We start from the raw sequence: 21,646 nt of genomic DNA, 5'->3' as shown, positions 1-21,646 counted from the left end.
ACAGTATCTACCTTTTCTATGAGTGTGTGTGTGTGTGTGTGTGTGTGTGTGTGTGTGTGTGTGTGTGTGTGTGTGTGTGTGTGTGTGTTCAAAGAAAAAGGGAGGAGCTTCTGCAACCTTTGAGGGCAAGAGGAAGGGGAAGTGAAGGGAAACTGTGAAGACTGATGGACCAACCTGTTGATTCATGTATACTTCATTTTTTATCTTTGCCCGTCATATTCACTATGATTAAAATCTACGTGTACTGTTGTCTTCTTTCTGGTGAGTTTTTTTATTTATTTATTTGTTTGTTCATTTATGTGTTCTCTGTATTTGAACCTTTACCATAGCCCCTTTATAAATGCTGCATTTCGTAGCTCTTATGACATGTTTTTTGTTTTACTAAATTATGGTTATTTAGTTATTTACTTTTTCGAAGTTTTGCCAAGACAAATAACAACATGGATCAGTCGTTAAAGAAATGTACATGTTTGTATATTAATTTATACACTGATGTATGTTTCCACTTGTAGCTCTGAGTGTTGTGGAGGTGAAGACTCTCAACATAAATGGCCGTGTTGGGGAAAGTGTCGAATTCAAATGCTCATGGTTGAACACTTGGGGTAATGTAAGGGAAAACGATAAGTACTTTTGTAACAGTCCATGCAAAGAAGGCAAACACATCATCAACAAAGCAGCATTTAAAAAAACTACATATAAAGGCAGAATAGAGTTAACTAACTCAGGAGAAAGTTTATTTGTGACCTACAAGAATCTCCAAAAGTCAGACTCTCGCACATATTATTGTGGAGTGGACAGATGGGGCAAAGATTCCTTTATAACGGTGAATCTTAAAGTTACAGATGGTAAGTGCTCTTCATTTAGTTTTTAATACAATTCCTCTGTCTAAATTGTTGATACATTAATATTTATTGTCTGTTATTTTCAGCCAAGTCTTCCAGTCCAAAGACGACTCCAATACCCCTCATTGTGTCCACGCTGTCATTCTCAGTTTCATACAGCTCCACTACGTCTTCAGACAGCTCAGATATTATTACTGATGTCTTCTCATCATACACGGCTCTTGATACATCAACACCTACTGCATCAGCAGCACAAGGAGCTGGTAAGTGCACTCATCTCAACAAAAATGTATCAACATATACATATATATTTTATTGTTAATCCAAGTCCAGGGATACAAGTACATGAAGATGTTGAAATCCAATCCTCAGAAAAACAATTGCAAGCTTGATTAATGAATAAATATATACAGTCATGGAAAAAATATTAGACCATTGTTTTCTTCTATTTCTTGTTCATTTTAATGCCTGGTACAACGTAAGATACATTTGTTTGGGCAAATATAATGATAACAACAAAAATAGCTCATGCAAGTTTAATTTAAGAGCTGATATCCAGCCATTTTCCATGTTTTTCTTGATAATAACCAAAATCATTATTACACTTGTATAAAATGAACAATAACATGGTCAGACAGTATCGTCAGTGCTTTAAAATAATTTAATTAGTATTAAAATGTCGCTGTAAATACAACCCCAATTTCAAAAAAGTTGGAACATTTAAAATGAAAATAAAACAGAATGTGTCAGAATCTTTTATGACATATATTCAATTGAAAGAACAATATACTTGCAGGGGTGGAGCTTAAATGCAGACTCTAGAATATGTGACTTTTCAATGAAGCCTCATACATGCATTTTGGCCTTACAGTTCTTCTGTTGTGAGCTTTGGCTCTGGTTTTTATTTATTTATGGTCTAATAAAGGCAAGTTGTTGTTTTTTTTGTAAATATAAACTCTGAATTTTGACTTTGATACATTTCCTTTTATTTATGTTTTACACAGCATCCCAACTTCTCTGGAAACGGGGTTGAATATTAATAAAATAAACATACTGTATGTTCAGATACATTGCCAGTGTCACATGTTTTGTGAACACCAGTCATGCCTGCCACCTTAATTTGGACACTTCAGTAGAATTTTAAACTTTTGAAATTTTTCCATTTGTTCAGAATATCTCAGAGGATATACAGAGTGGGTTGTTCTTGGTACAATGAAAGCTTTTTTTTCTCATCTATCTTCTTCGTTCTCTGTCTCGGTCCAGGACGTGTGACATATTTAACTGTCAGTGCCATCGTTGTAATAACCATACTGATGGTCTTACTGAAGCTTATGCACAAAATGAGAACGCATCAACTGAGTAAGACCCACAAGCCCCCACACACATTGCATATACGTGTTACAACAGTAACGCCCTGATCAGATCTGTTAACAAACACTGTTGTTTGTATTTACAGAAGTTGTGTCAAGTGCTCGTACGCCACAAGAAGATACACAAGAGGTGAATTTTATTCTAATTTAGTTGTGAAACCAAGTGGACTCTCCCACAGAAACAGCTCGCTTAACGTACTTACCCCCCCACATGTTTGTACTGCATGAGAAAAAGGACTGGGTTTTTGCCCCTCACTGAATGTGATTTGCATACAGTTATTTTCAATATTTATGGGGCAGGGAAACTTACATTACATGTGTTAGTCCAACCTAATATCAATACTGTAGATTCTTATTCTTATTGTTATTATTATTATTGTTATTGTTATTGTTTTTATTATTATTATTATTATTATTAGTAGTAGTAGTAGTAGTAGTAGTAATGGTGGTGGTAGTAGTAGTAATTTTGTGTTCTGTTTGCACAGTGTACACATCATACTGTTTATATTTTGGTTACTCCGACAGCATCATGTGTTACAATAAAATGAGAGAGGTCTGTTGCCTCTGGAGGCACAATCTTCGGCAACTTTGTGAACAAACTTGGAAACTGCTAATTGTAAAATTAACATTGCAATGGTGATGACACACAGCTGTATCCTTCTATTGATCTCAGCAAGAGTGTCCATCTTGATAACAACACTGCTGTCTCTCTGACATTCAAAAAGGGATGTTACTAAATTACCCACAGCTAAATTCAGACAGATCAGAAGTGTTCCAGACACTGGAGATTCACAGGTCAGAATAAGACTTGTCTGCCTATCTTCCAATATCACTTCAGAAACATCAGAACAACAGAACTCTTGGACTTGTCTTCAGTGAGAAAGTGGCATTAAGGGAGTGTAATTAGTGTGCCTTTACTCTGAGGGCTCTGAGATTGAATTCTTATCGTCACCCATGTCAAAATTCCTAACTTTTGCAACAAAAATAAACATGTTTACAGCCTGATACAAAAAAGTTTTGTTCTCTGATCCTAATTTCCACATTCATGACAAACGTACGTATATCTATAACAGTACTGTGCAAAAGTTTGAGGCAGGTGTGAAAATGCTGTTGTTAAGAATGCCTCAATAATAAAAATGTTAATAGTTTATTTTTTATCAAATAAAAAAATGCAAAGTGAGGGAAAATAAGAAAATTCTTAATCAAAGCAATACTTGGTGTGACCACCCTTTGCCTTCATAACAGCATCAATTCTTCTCTGCATTGTTTCACACGTGATTGGTGTGTACTGGCACTGGTAGCGAGCTGTTACATTCACTTTCAGTTTGTGTCCCATTTTAAGAGTTGTTAGTAGTGTTTTTATAATGTTCCAACATTTTACTGACTGTTTGACCTTTTTAAGGGGTTGCAGCCATGCCCTCTGTGCTTTTTAATGTTTCTTACCACATTTTTTCTTCCTGTTTTCTATTTTAAGGCTGTTGAATATGATGAAATCAGACCTGAAGACCCGACTAACTCAGCTTGTCTCTATGCTAATTATTCCTACCACCAAGACACAGCTGGGACTGGTAATCGCTGCGATGTTTCTTTCAATTCAGCTTCCACGTATGAGGTCAATTCAAGGGGGGTATCTGCAGAGAGCAGAGTCACAGATCCACAATGTGACCTGGTGTATTCTGTTGCTCAACTACCCAAAGAACAAATTGAACCTACTGGGCAATCTCAACCAAATCAGTGTGAAAGCTATGAAAATTACTCTCTCTATTCCCTGGCTCAGCTACCAAAGGTGTCCTAAAGGAGGCCACTGTAATCAAAATGGATCAAAAGGATTTTTTTTGATAATTTTCATTACATTTTTTAAGCAATTGTTCCGATATTATGTTATATAATATGTTCAGGACTGGGAAGAGAAGGAAAGGAACTGATTAGCATCTGTTTACATGGTACAGCTCATCTTCTAATACAAATCCAGGTACAATATCACTGCTCCCTTTTCTGTTACTGAGTCTGATTATCACTGTCTGCTTTGTGAATCTACTACTTTATGAAATTGGAATCATGTTAGCCACATGCACCCGGACAAAAGATGGCACAAAGACTCATTCTCGATGAAATGCTCCACAAAACCTCAGTGAACAAGCTGCAATCTGCCTGTGACACTGCTGGTGATGAAGTCTGCAGTACAAAGCTCTGTAGTTGACCTTGAATATATTTGTTTTTCTAAACTCCTCCTCACTATTACTTCATATCACCTAGCAAATTAGACGCAGCAACACATATTTTGTTCTTTCTGTCTACTACCTTTTAAACATGTCTCACTGTTACAAACCCCGAAGGAGTATAAGGGGAAAGGGAAACAACATTATTTTTAAGTTAGCCATTTAAGAAGGGTGGTACAGAGAGTTATTTAGGTCAGTTCAATACAGAATTCACCACATTAACTTAAGTTGAGTCTAGTGATGTGTACAACAAAGGGAGGTGTCACCAAATCATAAAATGAATACAACAATATACTAAACATAGACTTCTAAATGAGTTGACCCTTTCCAGAACTGGTTCATTTTGAAGCTGAAGCAGAACTGAAGCTTTCTATAACGTGACTTTTTGTGAACTATTTGTTCAAGCAGCTACAAGACACTTTCACACTTGATTTTGCCCTGTGGACAACAGCTGTAGTGTTTCATGTGCAGCACAAGATAGTGCAACTCGTTGTTATTGCTTTTTTTCTTTTTCAACCAACAGCTGTTTGCAGGATGTATATTGTTGAGGTATGCTATCTGTTTGTGTCTATAAGATTATTAACTGTAATATGACGGTGAAACAAATTAAACTTTGTTTTACCCACAAACGTAAATTCATATATTGATGTAAAAACATGCCTCACTATGTATTTCATAAATAAAAGAGGGCCAATTTAGGCTTGGTTTTGAATCTTTTCAAATCCTGCACTTCTTTCATCTGTTGAATGGTCAACCAAGTTTGGCTTGTGTTTTCTTCCATGCTATGTCACTGTTCCTTTAAAGCTTGTTTTTTTTTCGTTGTTCAGTCAATTCTTTTTTTCTCTTTGCTGAACTTGCCCCAGTATGAGGTATTAAAACAACAAAATATAAAGTACAAATAATATTCTCTACAGAAAAATCTCCTTATTAATGACTCACTGCCAAACTTTGCCTGTGAAAATGTAAACATAGTCTCTTCAGGTCTGCCTGGCATAAATCATTCTTCTGATTTCGCAGGGAATTGGACCCAGCAGGCATTAAGAATAAATAGCCAGTCTTCTCGCTGTTGGTGCTTATGTAGGTCATTTAGACACATCAGTGTTTAATTGAGGGCTGTTTCATAAGCAGTTAAAAACTCCTTGTAGTTGCTCTAACTTGCAGGATATTGCATAAATAGATTACCCATGGTGTATATGTGAAACTAAAAGCTGTGCATTGCTTAGCTCTCTGTATAAAGGATATTATTCAAATAAAGTCATTTTTTTAAAAAGGGAGGTTTTGAGGTTTGTTTTTGTATTTGTATTTGTGAAACTTTTGATTTGAGTCACACATTTAACACATTTGCTCTAAGGTTTGTAATGTTGACATGTGAACATGATTGAGGCCAACAGTCTGTGAAGTTTAATATACCAGCATTAATATGACACCTACTGAACATACAACAAAATACAAACAACATACTGTATCACTCTAATTATTTCATAGCACCTACATGCTATATGCCATGTTGTTGTTTTTAGTTTACTTGCATAAAGTTGGCCTAGTTTACACCCAACTGTCGCTCTCACTGTGACTCTGTAATGGATGCTAAACCTTGAGTGCAGTGGGTATAGTCAACTCCAGTGACATTTTGCTTGATTTAGGGCATATAAGTGGAAGCTGAACGCAGGGAGTTACAGTTGACATGCCGAGAGATGACAAGAGCCTGAACCAAGAGACTCAAACTAATATGCAGGATCACAGATGTTAACAGGATCACACCACACAAGATTTTTAGTAGATGTGTTATGTTTTAATTTGATATTGTAAATGCTGTTGGGGAGATCTCTTGTGGGCAGGATGAGGAGAAATATGTTCCAGACTAAACTTGGGGGGGTACACAGGACATCTAATTGCCAGATGTTGACGGTCCGGATCTTCTCCTGACAACAGGAGACAGTCATTGTTTTTTCAACACCATAGTGATGTGCCAATGAAGTCTCATGGACCATTCTCTGTATCATCTGAGCCCCACAGATGATGAAAAAATATCAAGCAATGGTAATGAAGTCTGCTTTTAATCCTTTGTTGAACAGAGAGCGCGATCTTCGGGGCTCGGTTCATGAGGCTTCATTGGTGCATCACTACCTACAGCACCCTGTAGGGTTGACATTGTGTTGAAGAGCTGAAGGAGAGCTGTTCGTTTAATCAAATGTTATGCAGACCTCTCAATATGTCATTCTATATACAAAGTAAATGGAGCTGGGTAAATGGAGTTCTTTTTCCTTGGTGTCTGTTTATTTGTGTGTGTCATCATGACAAAATGTGGTCACTAACACCCCTACTGTAGCAGGAACGACCACAGAAGCTGTGTTGTCATGTGCATGGTATGTAGTCAAGAGGAACAGAGAAGATTGATTTGCGTGATGGTTGTGATGCGAGCAGTAGGAGCTTTGGAATTAGGGAAGTGGTCAATTTATGGCCCTGGCCCAATTTGCCATAGCAGCTGGTGTGATCCTATTTTAAGAGTGTCTCTAGTTTGGCTATGCTTTTACAGATGTTCTGGTTAAAAGAAGTTAAAAATTTGACAAAACATAGGCAGTCAATTAATTTTAACGATGGTTTGATTATTTGAAACAAAAACATCCACAAATTTCAGTGCAGATAGCTTGCAGTGAACACACAGAGCACATATTGACCTACATTTTATTTCATTGGATGCAAGTAAACATAATTACTGACAAGTCTGATTCTAAACTTGATGTTAAAAGTGAGTCGGATCAAGATCGACCACAGAGATGTGAGTGATGTTGATGCTCACAGTGACACTGATTCAGCCTTAAACTCTTGTGAAGTAGCATTTAGCATCATTAGTGTAGCTTGCCATTGTTAGCGCTTCTGTAGTGTGGGCGTGGAGACGAACTCAGTGTGAAGTTGCACATGGACTTTTTTTTTTATTTGGCTCAGGAGATGTACATTTGTACTCATTAGCCACAGAGAATACCAGGAAACCCTTCTGGGTCCCTGTTAGGAGTAAAAGGCTCCTGCTCTGCTATCGTGCCAATTTGGGCAGTTACAGCTTTCAGCCTCACTCACAGTCACCATTATTCCTCCCACTTAATAATGTTATGTCTATACATTTACCTCCCAAGACTTTTCATCAAAACTGTGATTATTAACAAACCTTTCTTAGTTATATATATTCTGGTAAGTAAAGCCTCCATTAGTATTTGGCTGACGTCATTATGTGTAGGTTTCAAATATTTATTTGTTGTTATCTGGCGATTTATAATATATACTATATATACCGTGGTATAATTCCCCTCCCATATTAAAAGATGTGCTGACAGAATAAACAGAGTCTCGTTTTTGGTTACAATTAGGCAGAGACTTTGGTCGAGAAATCAGTGTTTTTGGACGAGGAGATGGCTCAAACGAAATGATGCCATTCTGTTCCACCCTCTTCTTCTGCAATGGTTTAATGGCATCTGAACGAGAATAAGCGACACCAGCTGTTTGCCTTGATTCACCAAACTCCTAAAATTCACTTAAATTACCAGCTATGACAGTGTGTGGCTGCTATTGTTTGTTTGAGTTACTGTGTATCTGTTTACTTGCATGTGTGTGTGTGTGTGTGTGTCATCGTGACAACATGTGGTCATGAGCACACCTACTGTAGCAGGAACTACTGCAGAAGTTGTGTTGTTGTGTTCACAACCAAACAAGATACAATCACGAAACTTTAAAGGTATGTAGTTAAGAAGACTGAGTTGGATGACGGGTGTGTTCCAAGCAAGGGCCCTGGAAGTAGTGGGGTAGGAAGTAGCGAAGGGGTCAATTTACGTGAAATGTACTGGCACAGTTTGCCATTGCATCTTGTGTGATACCATTTCAGGACTGTCTCTAATTTGGATTTACTTTTGCAAATGATCTACAAATTAATCTAAAATGGTCATACAATTGGATTGCAGCCTCACTGTGACAGCTAAAATTTAAATTCTTAATTTAAAGCAGATGGCACTGTCATATATTTGATATGATTAAGTTACATTGGGGGCTGTAGTGAGACACGCAGCTTTGGTTAAATTGGTGACTTGGTAAATTCCCTGTAGGTGTGAATGAGAGAGTAAATAGATAATGGATGAATAAATTGGGTGAATTGTTAGAGAGCAGAAGTTTGTTATAAAGAGTATCACTCACAACTTTTATTATATTCCTCCTAACTTAAAGCACCATCATTTGAGTGTACATTGATTAAATAAAAGGCATTCATGGCATTATTAATTGCATTAGTCATCTGTAATTGTGGCAATAGTACTACGCCTTACAGTTTGACAAAATATAGCAAATATTGAAAAGCATTAATAGATAGATGGCTTGATAGCTGGTAAAAATAAGAAGATTACACTCATAAATGACTGTCAGACATGAAACAAATAAAGGAAATGGTGAATACTGAGGTATACCAGTCTTTGTAACGCTCTCTTCCTGTGTTCTCTTTCTTGCAAACAACACGCACACACACACACACACACGCACACACACGCACACACACACACACACACACACACACACACACACGCACACACACACACAGGGTAAAAGCTTAACACACCAAAAGGCATGCTTGACAGTTGGTAGCGCTTTATTGGACTAAACAGGAAACCAATGCAGTGTTCCAGAAATAGTTGTGATGTATATGACTTTGCAAACCATCATGTATCAAGTAGATCAGCGATGGAGCTTCTTCTATGTCAGAATACTTAGTGGAAGACTTTCTTCCCAAAAGCCACATTATACAGCCCACAACTGCTCTAACACACACACACACACACACACACACACACACACACACACAGAGCCAGCAGAAGTCACCTTGGCAGCGGGAATGCCCTCCAGTAGCTGTTCTTGTCAGGCTCAGAAAACGAGAGCAGCTTGATGTCGTTGTTATTGTTGTTACAGTTGTTGTGTACATCGGCCACCAGGGGAAGAGTGTGGTGGCCTGGGGTATCTGCTCTGTTGTCAATGACAGTCAATGACACTCTGCTGCTAAGTGAAAAGGATTAGCCCGCTCTCTCTCCCTCGCTCACACACGGACATCCTTGTACTTCTATCTTTGTGAGGACAAACAGACCACTGAGGAAGTGAGGACTGACCAAATTGTTCTCACTTCCCAAAAATCTCCTCACTCTGGTGGTTATAAATGTGTTCTGGTCCTCACTATGTAGGAAGTACAAGAACACAAACACACAAACACACTCTCTGCACTGGTTTTGCTTAAAGAAAGTTTGTTGAAAAGGAGTAGTAGTAGGAGAAGTACATGGGAAATCAAACAGATGATGGAGTATGAGATGGAAACAGCTTGTGGGCATGTGTTTTTGGTTTCTGCCTTGTAAAAATATGGCCTGTACTTGTTACTGGTCTCAGGTTAGAACTAACACACACACACACACACACACACAAACACACGCACACACACACACACACACACACACACAAACACACACACACACAGATGGCAGATTGCTGACAGTAGCCACTACCAGGCCTATTTATTGAAAGGTCCTGCACACCCACACAGCTTTCATGTCCCAAAGAAACTGGAAGTGTGCAAACTAATAAGAATCATGAGGACCAGTTCTACCACTTAGGTTCCACAACAACAAAAAACAGTGGTTTGATGTGCACGTGGTTTGGTTGCAAAGAACATCCTGTGGCTGGTGGGTGTTAGAGCTTGTTTCTTTTCAAAAGGCAGCCTTTCATATGTTTATTGTAGAAGATAAGAATTCAGTTTGTGGTGACGGTTAACTATCTTCTTATTTTAAAAAGTGTTATGTAAGTGTTATGACTGCAGTCGTTTTTGGAGACTGCTATGTGTGTGCCCTGTGTCTTTGTTTTCTCACTTCCATATGCAAATAGGGGTGTGCAATAGCTGCGGGAGGATTGGTGAACAAGTTCCACGCCCTGGCCGGGATTGGCTGCAGCCAGGAAACCACCTGGTATAAAAGGAGCCAAGATGGTGGCAATTGTGGACAGCAGACATTTCCTCCTCCTCCTTCTCCTCATCCTCCTCTCCCAACCGGCCACGCTGCTGCTTAGTACAACTTGGTTGAGATTTAGATGTCTGGATTGACAGTTTTGTTATTCTTGTTTTCTCCTGTTTAATTAGGTAGGGCGGTAAGTCTTGTGTCACTTATTTGCAGTCTGGTGCAAACTGGATGCTGAGGGGTTAACACCTCCTGTTCTGCAGCTGGGAGAGACCTGCGGGAGGACTGGGCCACTTGTGAGTGTTTTGGGACAGCGCTACTCATTAAGAAGAGTAGAATGAGTCTCCAATAACACCAGAAAAAGTCACTAGAATTTTCTCTGCTTTTTAGAAAAAGTCGGTAGAGGGGTCTGAATAGTCGCTGAATATAGCAACAAAGTCGTTAAGTTGGCAACACTGCGTGGCGCGTCAGTCTATTGTCACATTTTGACTCTGCTGGTTAGCCGCTACAAAAGTACCTGTATGGGAACAGAGGCCAAGGGGAACTAACTAGTGGGCGTAGCCAAAACATTCAGCCACTTTCCAAAAAGTTCTCAGTCGAACACGCCTTATATGTGTTCATCGATTTATTTTTGTAAATAAATACTTTCCCTTACGTTGTAACAAATCTTTGTTTGTGGCTACTTGGAATATGGAGAAGATGGGGCCTTCTCATGTTATGTCCTAGGCACCCCTAGACTGGGGCATAACAATGAGCAAATCACATTCCACCAAATATCAGAGGAGCAACAGTTACACTAGACATAAAATGTGTGCCATCTGCTTTCATTGCCAAAGGCTATGGACAAGCACATTGTTGTCTTCCCACACTTTAGGTACTTGACATTGTAAGCATTAGGGCATCCCCACATAGAGGCTTCTTGCTGTTATACACCATTTTAAAATTCCAGCCACTGATCTTAAATTGTAGAATAATGGTAAACAGCAGCAGCAATCTACCCATTGTCTCTATCTAGGTCTGTGGTGGCTTTGCTGTCAACATTTTAAAATGTCACTGCTTTCCTGCTGTTAACTTCCTGCTCCAAATACACAGCTGCAAACAGATGCACACAGGTTGTAGATGGTCAAATTCTTTATACTGTTAATGAAATATTGCTCTCCCTTGTCTGTTGACTGTGTGATTGACAGGTTCTTTCATTAGCTAGTTAGACCTCGGGGAATGGGGGCTTGCCGACCTCTGTGTAGAAAGAAGGAATATACCAGGAGAAGATTCTCTCTGTTGATGGATTTGACACCATAAAAAAATCCAAAGTGCTCAGAGCAGAGACTGCTCGCTACTGAAAGATCCAAGCTGTAAACCAAGGGGGGGATCTTGACTTTGCTATTGTTGCTCTTTGACTTTGGAACAGCCTTACTCACAGTAAGTCACAAGTCACTACACTTTTTTAGAAAGCATATTAAAAGCCATGCATTTCTATTACCATTTTTCTGAAGTAATGCTTTCTGTCTCTCCATTTTCTCCCTTTTCTTCTGTCTGTTTTGTGATACAAATTAAGTTGTCTTACAATGGATCAACTGACGTGTGAGGAAAATCCTGCAGTTTCGTCACTATACTATGCTTTGGGAAATCATTTTCTGACAAATTAAATAGAATGGGACTATGTTAAAAGTTACAACATGATGCTAATTTGAAACTGGACTAATGTTGCTTGTATAACTCTTACACGTGTTTGAAAAATGAGTTTTTTAAGTATCCATTGGAAGAACACAACTCATTTGAGCCTGTGTTGCTGCCACTCTCCTCGCCTCCATCACACAGTATGAATCCCCAGCATGCTTTTCTACAGTAATAAAGAAGAAACACTTCAAAACATAAACAGAGATACCCATATGATACACAGCCTAAGGGAGATAATCATGTTCACGGAGACCCTAGGTTTTCTATAGTGGAGCATAGTGTGGAATTTAGAGTCAGATATTAGGATCCGCCTAACTCAAACATTTCACGACTCTGTGGGGGAAGTTAGTTTAAGAGTCTGAAATATAGGCCTATGAAGTGGTAGTACTCCTGGTATGAGAGTGTATGTCTTTTTTAATGTTTTCCATTTATTTTCAAAGCTTGTTAAATTGAAACAAATAAAGACCTTTGAACCAATACGTTATAAACCCTAAAAGACCTCTCTAGAGCCAGCTTTTGGTTTGTTCATTTTGGGCTGCAGTAGAAACATGGTGGTGCAACAGTACAGGTAACCCACGGTACTGTCCCTACCTCAGTTGTTGGGCCACGGTTTTTGGTACGGTTTCAATACGTGTTTTTTTCTCTTTCTTTTTTCTCCCAAAATTATGTCTTTATTGTAATTGTCAGCTAAATCTGCATATCACATTAAACAAATTCCAGTATCACTGTTGTAGCGAATAATATAACTTTCCACGGGCTACAGAGCCACGTCATTATGTCACTGTTTACGTCTGTATATGTCTCCGCCATCTCGGCAGTTGCAAGTATAATAACAACAATGGCAGACTCTCTTTACAAATCTTGCTCCTGACTTTGTAAGCCTACATTGGCATCCAAATACGACATGTGCATCACATTTGTGCTGTTCACCTTGATTGCTATGGAAGGTGATTATATTCTTATTGACACTGAACGCAAGATGTAAATGTTGGACTTTGTTGTAAGGTAACGCTAGCCCGCTATTGCTAGCCCACTAATACTAGCCCACTAGCGCTAGCCTGCTAGCCCATGTCAATCACATTGCAGTTAAACCAATCAAATGAATGAATGATGAATCGTGAATTGTGTTTCGGGTTTCTCTCTGTCGCTTGGGAGCAGAACAAGCCCAAAACAGTGACTGCACTTTTGGAACAAGCCCAGAAAAATGCAACTCGCAACTGCCAATATTTCCAAGTGGCTTTTTAACATAAGAAACCCAAAAAAAGCTTATAAAAAGCGGACTATGGCTGCACTTTGAACCCGGCTTCAGTTACAACAGTGTGAGAGCGTGGGTGGAGGCATAACAGTGATTAGACATTACTTCGCGGGGAGGGCTTTTCACCTGCCTGGACAGGCATACACACACACACACACACACACACACACACACACACACACACACAGTGGCTTGTAAAGCCAGTCAGTGAAAAATCAATTGCAAAACAAAAAAAACCTGCAGTCCATAAGGGCGTATTGTTCCGTGCAGAGCTGACCGAACAGTGCTGTATTTTACCACGTACCGTTGCATCCCTGATAGGCAGGCTCATGAACTAATCAGGGCGGAGCAGACAATCAAATAGGAATTCAACCAGACAAGGACAGGACACATGAGCCATGGAGATCAAAATAAAACAGGAAACGAATTAAAAATGAGTGACTGAAAGGAAAATTAATTTGAAACATAAAAACCTAAAACACAAAATACAGACAGAACTATAATATAAACAACATAAGAAAATACTGACAGTCTTTAACCTAGTTGAGTCTTTCAAATATTTTAAAGGCCTTTGATCTCAGAGCCGGATTGTGACAGGATGTGATTGATAGGTTGTCAACAAACAACAAAACCAACAATCCAAACTAAGAAAGCGGCCCTATGACACGTTTTACGATATAAACTCTGTAACTTCTCTAAAAAGTTGGCACTGTGGCTCAAGTTAACATTTCCTGTTATTTTCTCTTGCTCCCACTCCTAATGTACACACAAAATTGTGTTTACCTTACCTTACTTTAGCAACATTTCCATGTTCCAAGATCTCAGCAATTCAACTTGTTGACGATACTTTTATCATAACCAACAGGACTGACGAATGTTGCTACAAAATTTAAACCCAAGTTGTAATAAATCATATTTTTTTCTTTAAGTTTAGCTAATTTTTAGATTTATTTTTTTCAAAATGCTAACCAAACTTAACACTAATTAGTTTCTTTCTTTTGTTTTGACATGATTTTTACTGACATATGGTAAACCACACCTGCTCCTTTTTTAATCAGTGAGAGCACTGTACGATTTTTACTGTTATTTCCATTAAGCCATAATACTGGCATTTGTTTACTTTAGTCAACATTTAGATGAAACACAATTTGTGTCAATGACAGCACAACCCTCCTCTGAAACTGAGACTGTCTGGTATTGGCAACCCTACTGAGTCTAATGGGACACACTATCGATGTAATAGTGGACGAGAAAGGTTCCTATCTACATTCATCACAAAGGAATGGTCGATATTGTCGTACTGTACTTAGAATGGAATAGGACCTTAGCCAATTAAAAACCTTTCCAATCTCTTGTTCAATCTCTGTTCTGAAATCAAATTGATCAGGTTACGAGCACACCTAGGGTTCTAAAGTGCCTTAAGCTAATTAGTTTCTACCCCTGCCCAAGCCTCTAAAGTCAAAGCTAACAATTATAATCTGGGCGACCGGAGTTGCACTTCTGATGTTAGCCAATTACAGCTACTTTCAAAGTCATATCATCCAATTACCTTTCCTTGCCACCCTTGATTTTGCAGACCCATTAGCCAATTATACATCTCACACAATGGGCTCCTGGCACACATAAGCAGATCCCAGAATCTGCGAATCGACATCATGAAAACACATCACTCCCTCAGCCCTTTTCTCAAGATCAAACCCTATTATTAGCAGCTATAAAAGCACAAATGTAGTTCCCTTCAACTCCAGCTGAGACGAACCGTGCCCCTGTGCACCTTCTCTCTCATGATAATATGGCACTTTAAACTCACCTTCACTGGAGCAAGATAATGATAACATAGAGACGGCTGCTCTGGGCGCTGAATAAGCTTTCAGTTGTGTGGAGTAGTAATGCAGAGTTTCAGAGTTACAAGTTCCTCATGTCTGTGTTTGACTCACTGAAATTAACTGCCTGATCTCATGAACTTTGTGAAAATCATGTTCTAAAATTCAAATATGCAATTACATATACATGTATTACAGAGGAGACTTAACGGCCAAAGTTTTAAACATTTTGTTAACGCTGTCAAACAGTGGCAGTTTGGTTGGGTTGAGGAAACAAAACTACTTGGTTAAATTTAAAAAACAAAATTACATGGTTAGGCTAAATAATATGAGAAAATATAATGTGGCTTAAAAAAACTACAGATAGATGTGAGGCAGTTACATACATGAGGTACATAAATAACTTAAAATAACAGTGTTGACTTTGGTTTTACTGGGGTCATGAACACTGGTTTCCTTGGTTAAAAAGCCTTGTGTTGTTTGACCCACCACCTTTGATATCTGAATGAAAAAGGATTCTATTTTATTCTATCGGTGCCCACAAGTCTCACCTTTACAGACACAGGAACTTTATGGTCATCCCTTGTAGTTTGAGGCAAAAACCATGCAGTTTTTCTCATGCATATGTGTACAAATGTGTTATTTCTGTCAATTGTATTTGAATATTTCTGCATACTGGGGTCCCTAAACAGGAATTACTTAACTTTGAATCACCAATAGTCTCAGTTTTCCAGTGATACCAATGAGCAGAATTGTGTCATTCATGTCTGTTGATCTTAGTCTCCATAGTAGCATTTCATTGCAGTGAGAGCCTTTTTTGAAAGTTGACTTCAATGTTTCAAATGAGCTGTTGTGACCTCTAGGATAATCACAGCCTCATGAAACTTTACAACCTGAAACTAGAGACCGAGGGCAATTAATGGATGCATGGCCTAGTTATATACGTGCCCATCTTTCCCCTACATTATTCAACATATCTGTCAGAAACCTGGGCTTCTGAAACATTAAATAGTGTGTGGTACATAATTATGAATTGTAACATACTAATTCTTTGGTTGTATTTTTTTTTCAAAGAAGATACCTGCCTTGCTCTGAATGTATTGCTGTAAATTGGCTATAAAATAATGTTATTATCCTATTTAAGGACTTTATTTGTATAGCACCTTTCATACGAAGAAGCAGCAGAAAAAACTGCACAGATAAGATAATATTATTCTATTAACACTTTTCATAATATGTGCGCATCCTATTTTATCACTGTCAGAATAGAACTTTTTTACAAGTCAGTAGTTACCTCTTCCAGCTCTTGTGGAAATGATGACTCACAGAAAAGCTGCGACTGGTGGATAAAAATGCTGACAGAAAAGTACTGAGATATCAGAGAAAACAGCAGGAGGTTCTCCAAAGCTTTGACATAGAATAAATGTACTGAGTGGAAATACTGGAGAGAATGAACAGCTGGAGTGTTTGTGAATGATGGCTGTTTTATATATGTATATATATATATATATATATATATATATATACAAACTTCAGTTGGTTTTAAAGGTGGACAATCACAAGCCTGAAATGAATAAGCATAATAGTAATCTGAATGCTAATAGTGAGAAAAACTGTGTGAACAGATAACGTTGTCAGCACACTGCTGCGCCTGAGAGCAGTTTGATCAATAAAGGATATGAAACTTGTGGAGATTTAGTTAAATTTTAATGACTTGGACTGTTGCCTCTTAATTGTATGTGTTGTTTGTAGTAATTAATTATTCCTGCAACAACAGAAGCTGTTTTAAGATGCATGTACTAATATAGTAACAATAGAAACACATAAAGGCTGCTGCAATATGTATGTGAAAAAGTATTTACTGCATTGGTCTTGGTGGGCCATACTAGTTCTGTTAAGAAATAACTATTTTTCAATTCAACTTTATTTGGACAAACAAAATCTGTCTTTGTTTCAGCTGCTGGACCTAATGTACGTAACATTTCTGCATTCAAATGTCTAAAATGACTAGGCCTGTTATATATTTTGTTGAGTTGTGTACTTCCTTTATCCCAAATGCCAGGGGTGTTACTGTCTGCAAGAAGTTATCAAAAATTGAGTTTTCATCAATCTGAAGGCAAATTGTAATGCTACACTTTTAATTTGTACATTTGCTCATCAGATTCCTGGGTCTATAATTATCTTTATTCAGTGTTTTTAGCAGTTTAAATGACAAAGTCAGTTTTTTATCGAGAGGAGGAGACCCCCACAGGTAATATGGCTCCCAATAAAGACCTCCTGAACATCTAGATCAGAGAAATAATGAGAGCAAACACTAGCAGCAGCTCGGCTAAATTCTCTGCTGGCAAAGTTACCCATTTAAGCATAATGGACTTTTGACCTTTTAAAATTGCAGCCAATTGATTTTTTTCATTTATATATTCAATTTTTTGGTAGCTATCAGTGTTTATTTTATATTTGTAATGAAGTATCTAAGGCTCATAGTGTTTTCATCTATAGATTAAACTGAATTCTTAATCTGTTATGTTAAAATTAAATATAAGGTCATTATTCTAAGGTCAGTATATGCCAAACACATTGTGGCTGTTGCGCTGAACCTTTGTGCCCTTTTGCATCTATTGTTTAAAAACAATTAGCAACATTTGCATGCAACTGATGTTTACCAACCAGAAGAAAAGAAAACTAAAAAAAACAACAACAAAAAACAGAAATGAAGCAATATTGCTCACTGGATGCACCCCATGAGTAGCTTTCATTGGCTTTGATTCTTTGTTGCGTTAATCTAATTTAGCAAGTTATAAACTCAACCCCTATGGTAAAATGTCACATTGGTCGGAAAATTGAATTACCTGTCCATTCTGCCACCAAATTGCCACTTTCGTTTTATAAACTTCAAAGACTTGTTGCTGGGCTTGCCCCGTGACTCACCCCAGGGGGTGGCAGGGTAAATTGCTATACCAACCTTCACATCTCCTCTTTTTATCATCTCTCTCTCCAGGAGGTCATATAAAAGATAAAATGGCTAACAGCCCTCAGGGTGCCTGCGTTTTGTGGAAGTTTAGTCCCCTTGTCTGTAGTATCAAAGCAGCAGAAGAAGAAATGTGATATTAAAACTGTTTCTTCTTATTCAATCATTCACCTTCCATGGGGTTTGTTTGTGCCTCTGTTCATGCTTTTAATGCAGTTATAATTTTCTCTGTGGCACTTGTAACTCAGTTACTACCCATTGCAAATGAATACCAATTATCTGTGCATGTGTATGGACGGGTAATGACTTTAAGGTATATCCTGTGGAGTTTGAATCAATTTCTCTGGCTATGTAACAGGGTTTGTGATGCATCCCAAGTACATTCTCTGGTGATTGAATAGCCATTTGTGTTTTCATCTTTGCTTCATTAGCAGTCATCTTGCTTTTGGTCAATACTATCGACCAGAGGCACACTGAGAACACCCTCTGCAATAAAGACAGAAATGTTTACCCTTATCTGTGTGCATCCTTTATCCTGTAAAGCATGCTTTTAAATGTTTTTAAATCAAGTGTGACCACAGTGTCCATCAGATTTTTTTTGTCATAGCTGTGCTTTGCAAACATTATGTATTAAATGTGTAAAAAGTAAAATTCTAAGTAATAATAAAAAAAGTTTGACTATCATATTTGTTTGCTTTGAATTTCAAACAAACAATATTACTTTTTTTAACTTTAACAACATTCTTGAAACAGAAAATGGAAACAAACTCCCAAAACACCTTGCGTAATAGCTACTCTAGGCAACGCACTTGAGTAAATGAACTACTACTTTCTTCAAATGTGCTCAATGTGCTTGAGTTATTTTATGAGCACTATAATCCTCCGTTTTAGTAATTATGTGAATGGGAAATTTTGCTCATTCAGGTTAAAATACAGTTGTGCTCACTCCTTACAGAGTGAGGTTGCTACTGTGATCCCCACAAGCCTCTTCATTCTCTCGTTATTCTACTCTTAAAAAATATATTTTATATTATTTTTTCTGCTGCTTTTTTATTACTATCTCCATCCACATTTTTTTTTTATCATAGAACCTTAATTCAGACTTCAAAATATTCAGCCCAATTTGGACATGTGTATTTTTTTCAAGCAACTTTGGTTTATATACACTGTAATAAATTATTCTGTTGCAAAATGTCCCTGCGAAAAATGTTTAGGTGGTTTTTAATGTAATAATTTGAACAACATGTAACCAACTTATATTTTCAGGCTACACAGTGAGAACTAAATCAGTGCTCCCTTGATTGATTCAACAAACAAAGCATTCAATGTTACATTTGATTTTTTAATAACCACCACATAGCATTATATAAATATAATTTATATATATATATATATATATATATATATATTCTTTTATTTGTTGTTTTATTTGTTTGTTGTTGTTATTCCATAGCATGAAATTATGGGGTCAGGCATTACAAGAGCTTCTTCCTCTTCTTTTTGGGGATCTGGCTGTCAAGATCCTCAATAGGTCCTCATGAAGGTCTCAGTCTTCTCCCACTCCTGCTGCTTTCCCTGCAGGGTCTGTCTGAGGCTTTCTGTGGCCTGAAGGAGGGATGACTTTTCCTCCTGCTACTCAATGAGATGACTGTCCAACTGCTGTTCAGGGTTCTTCAGAGCAGCCATGATCTCCTTTTATGCATGCTGAGCAGAGCCACAAGGGAGGTTCTTGTTTTCTCCGTCTCCTGATGAAGGTTTCCGCCTCCTTTACAGCAACCATCTGCTTACTGTTCTTTTCTTTCTTCTCATTAAGCTGAGCCACAGAGGAGGCTCTGGAGTTTTCCATCACCTCCTGGACGGTGGTTTTCTCGCTGAGTTTCCAGCAGATTCCAGTCTTTTTCAGGGCTCCTCTGATCTTCCTGGTCTCAGCTCTCTTGTCATCTGAGCTTGATGGGAAGCCTGGGATCTTTACAGAGTCCTCTGTGTTGCCTTGTTTTTTTTGCTAAGACTAAGCTGCAGCTTCTGAACCGCATGTCACTCTCAATCAGAGCCAGAGCAAGTGTCATCCACCTGTCCATTTTTTATGCTATCTCAAAGAATAAAACATACTGAGCTATGTTCACTTCATATCAAAAATAATGGTTAGGCTAAGACCAGCAGATATGGTGGTTGCCTAGCAACAATTAATCAAAAAGCAAACTACAAGAAGAGCTCACATGTTTGCCATTTCAACCTGAAAAGTACTGACATGTCAATGTCGTGTCCACACCTTTCCGCAGCCAGTCAAAGGCAATGGTGTTTCCACTTTTTCCTGATCTTTGGTGACATACACAGCATGTAAAAATGACAAAAATGAAATCCGGATTTAAAGGAAGTTTGCAAGAGAGCGACAGCACAAGGTTACAGGAGAAAAAGAAACAAGGATTCAAGCTGATAAAGGCTGTAACAGAGGCAGGAGGTGAGGGAGAAATGACGATAATGGAAAGCGTTGCTACACCAAGAACACTCATTAACCTGTCCCCTCCTATCCAACCCCAGCGTTCAGCATTTTACAATAAAGGAAAACGATGGACCGAAAAAAGGGAAGAAAAGAAAGAGAAAGCCCTTCATTTAGTCCCCCATCCTGATCTCATGAGGAGGAGAAATTGGAAACAGAGACACGGCTCTTGGGACCTTGAGGAAATTAAATACTGAATTCAATGGGCAGACCGACTCAATCACACCACCCTTTTGTAAAATGACTTGGGAATTGAATCCCTTGCCGCTTAGCTGGGGATGTTATTGCTCTTGTAGCTATTTCTGTTTAACTAGGCCGGGGCACAGGGTGGGTCACACACACAAATACACACACACATATCCATTTAGGGAAAAATACTAATATCACCAGATGCACATGTGCAAACACACATTTAAAGTGTTTACTACAACAAATGTAGAATTTGGGATTCTGGGTTATCTGCATCACACACCTTCAGATTATCCATTATTTCTACCCTTTTTGTGTCAGCTGTAAACATGGTAACAATCTGTCTTCCCAGCTATTTGCATAAGGAAAAACATAGAAAAGAAATTCATCCAGATGAAATACATGCACTGTTAGTCATCACTTTTACATAAGGGAATATGGTTGGAGAAACTTGAAGAGATATTTTGAATTTAATTTACTTCCCACTTTCATTTTTGCTCACTGGAGTGAATGATTTGAGCAAAGAGATAAGGGTCAAAACAAACCTTCCTTGTTTATTACAATTAATTAAGAACAAATTTGTCTTCTAGACTCAAACGTCTTGTCGGGAAGATATTTCTTAAATGCTAAAGTGAGTTCCATGAGTGAGGCATTGCTGCTTAATGAATATTTCAATATGCAGATGTGGGTTTAACACCCATGTCCGCCAACCATTAGCCCAGCTTACTTCTTCCTCCTGATTTGGACGCCTAGGACACACATGTCTTATTAAAATAAAATGTGCCTGTGGGTTGGCTACTGCTCAGAATTATTATGTATATAATCAGGCCACCAAAAAGA

General features: G+C 38.1%; 1 protein-coding gene across 1 annotated transcript; it reads left to right on the top strand.

Annotated features, from left to right (window-relative positions):
* Window positions 1-224: 224 nt before the first annotated feature.
* LOC131975330 (CMRF35-like molecule 9) lies at window positions 225-4,007 on the top strand. The gene is made up of 7 exons (XM_059338006.1): window positions 225-261; window positions 513-845; window positions 929-980; window positions 1,023-1,105; window positions 2,106-2,201; window positions 2,299-2,342; window positions 3,687-4,007. The coding sequence occupies exons 1-7, from the start codon at window positions 225-227 to the stop codon at window positions 4,005-4,007; spliced, it is 966 nt and encodes a 321-aa protein (XP_059193989.1).
* The last annotated feature ends 17,639 nt before the right edge of the window (window positions 4,008-21,646 follow it).

Source organism: Centropristis striata, chromosome 1, assembly GCF_030273125.1.
Source record: "Centropristis striata isolate RG_2023a ecotype Rhode Island chromosome 1, C.striata_1.0, whole genome shotgun sequence".
Classification (NCBI taxonomy): Eukaryota; Metazoa; Chordata; class Actinopteri; order Perciformes; family Serranidae; genus Centropristis; species Centropristis striata.
The sequence above is the reverse complement of the archived record's forward strand: the minus strand, read 5'-3'. Positions and strand labels throughout refer to the sequence as shown.

What these genes read in the sequence shown, in the direction of transcription:
- LOC131975330 (XM_059338006.1), top strand. Translation starts at nt 225, where the DNA reads ATGATTAAAATCTACGTGTACTGTTGTCTTCTTTCTG. An exon ending in CCCCTCATTGTGTCCACGCT is followed by an intron (nt 981 to 1,022) that starts GTCATTCTCAGT and finishes GTCTTCAGACAG; the next exon opens with CTCAGATATTATTACTGATG. An exon ending in CACAAGAAGATACACAAGAG is followed by an intron (nt 2,343 to 3,686) that starts GTGAATTTTATT and finishes TTCTATTTTAAG; the next exon opens with GCTGTTGAATATGATGAAAT.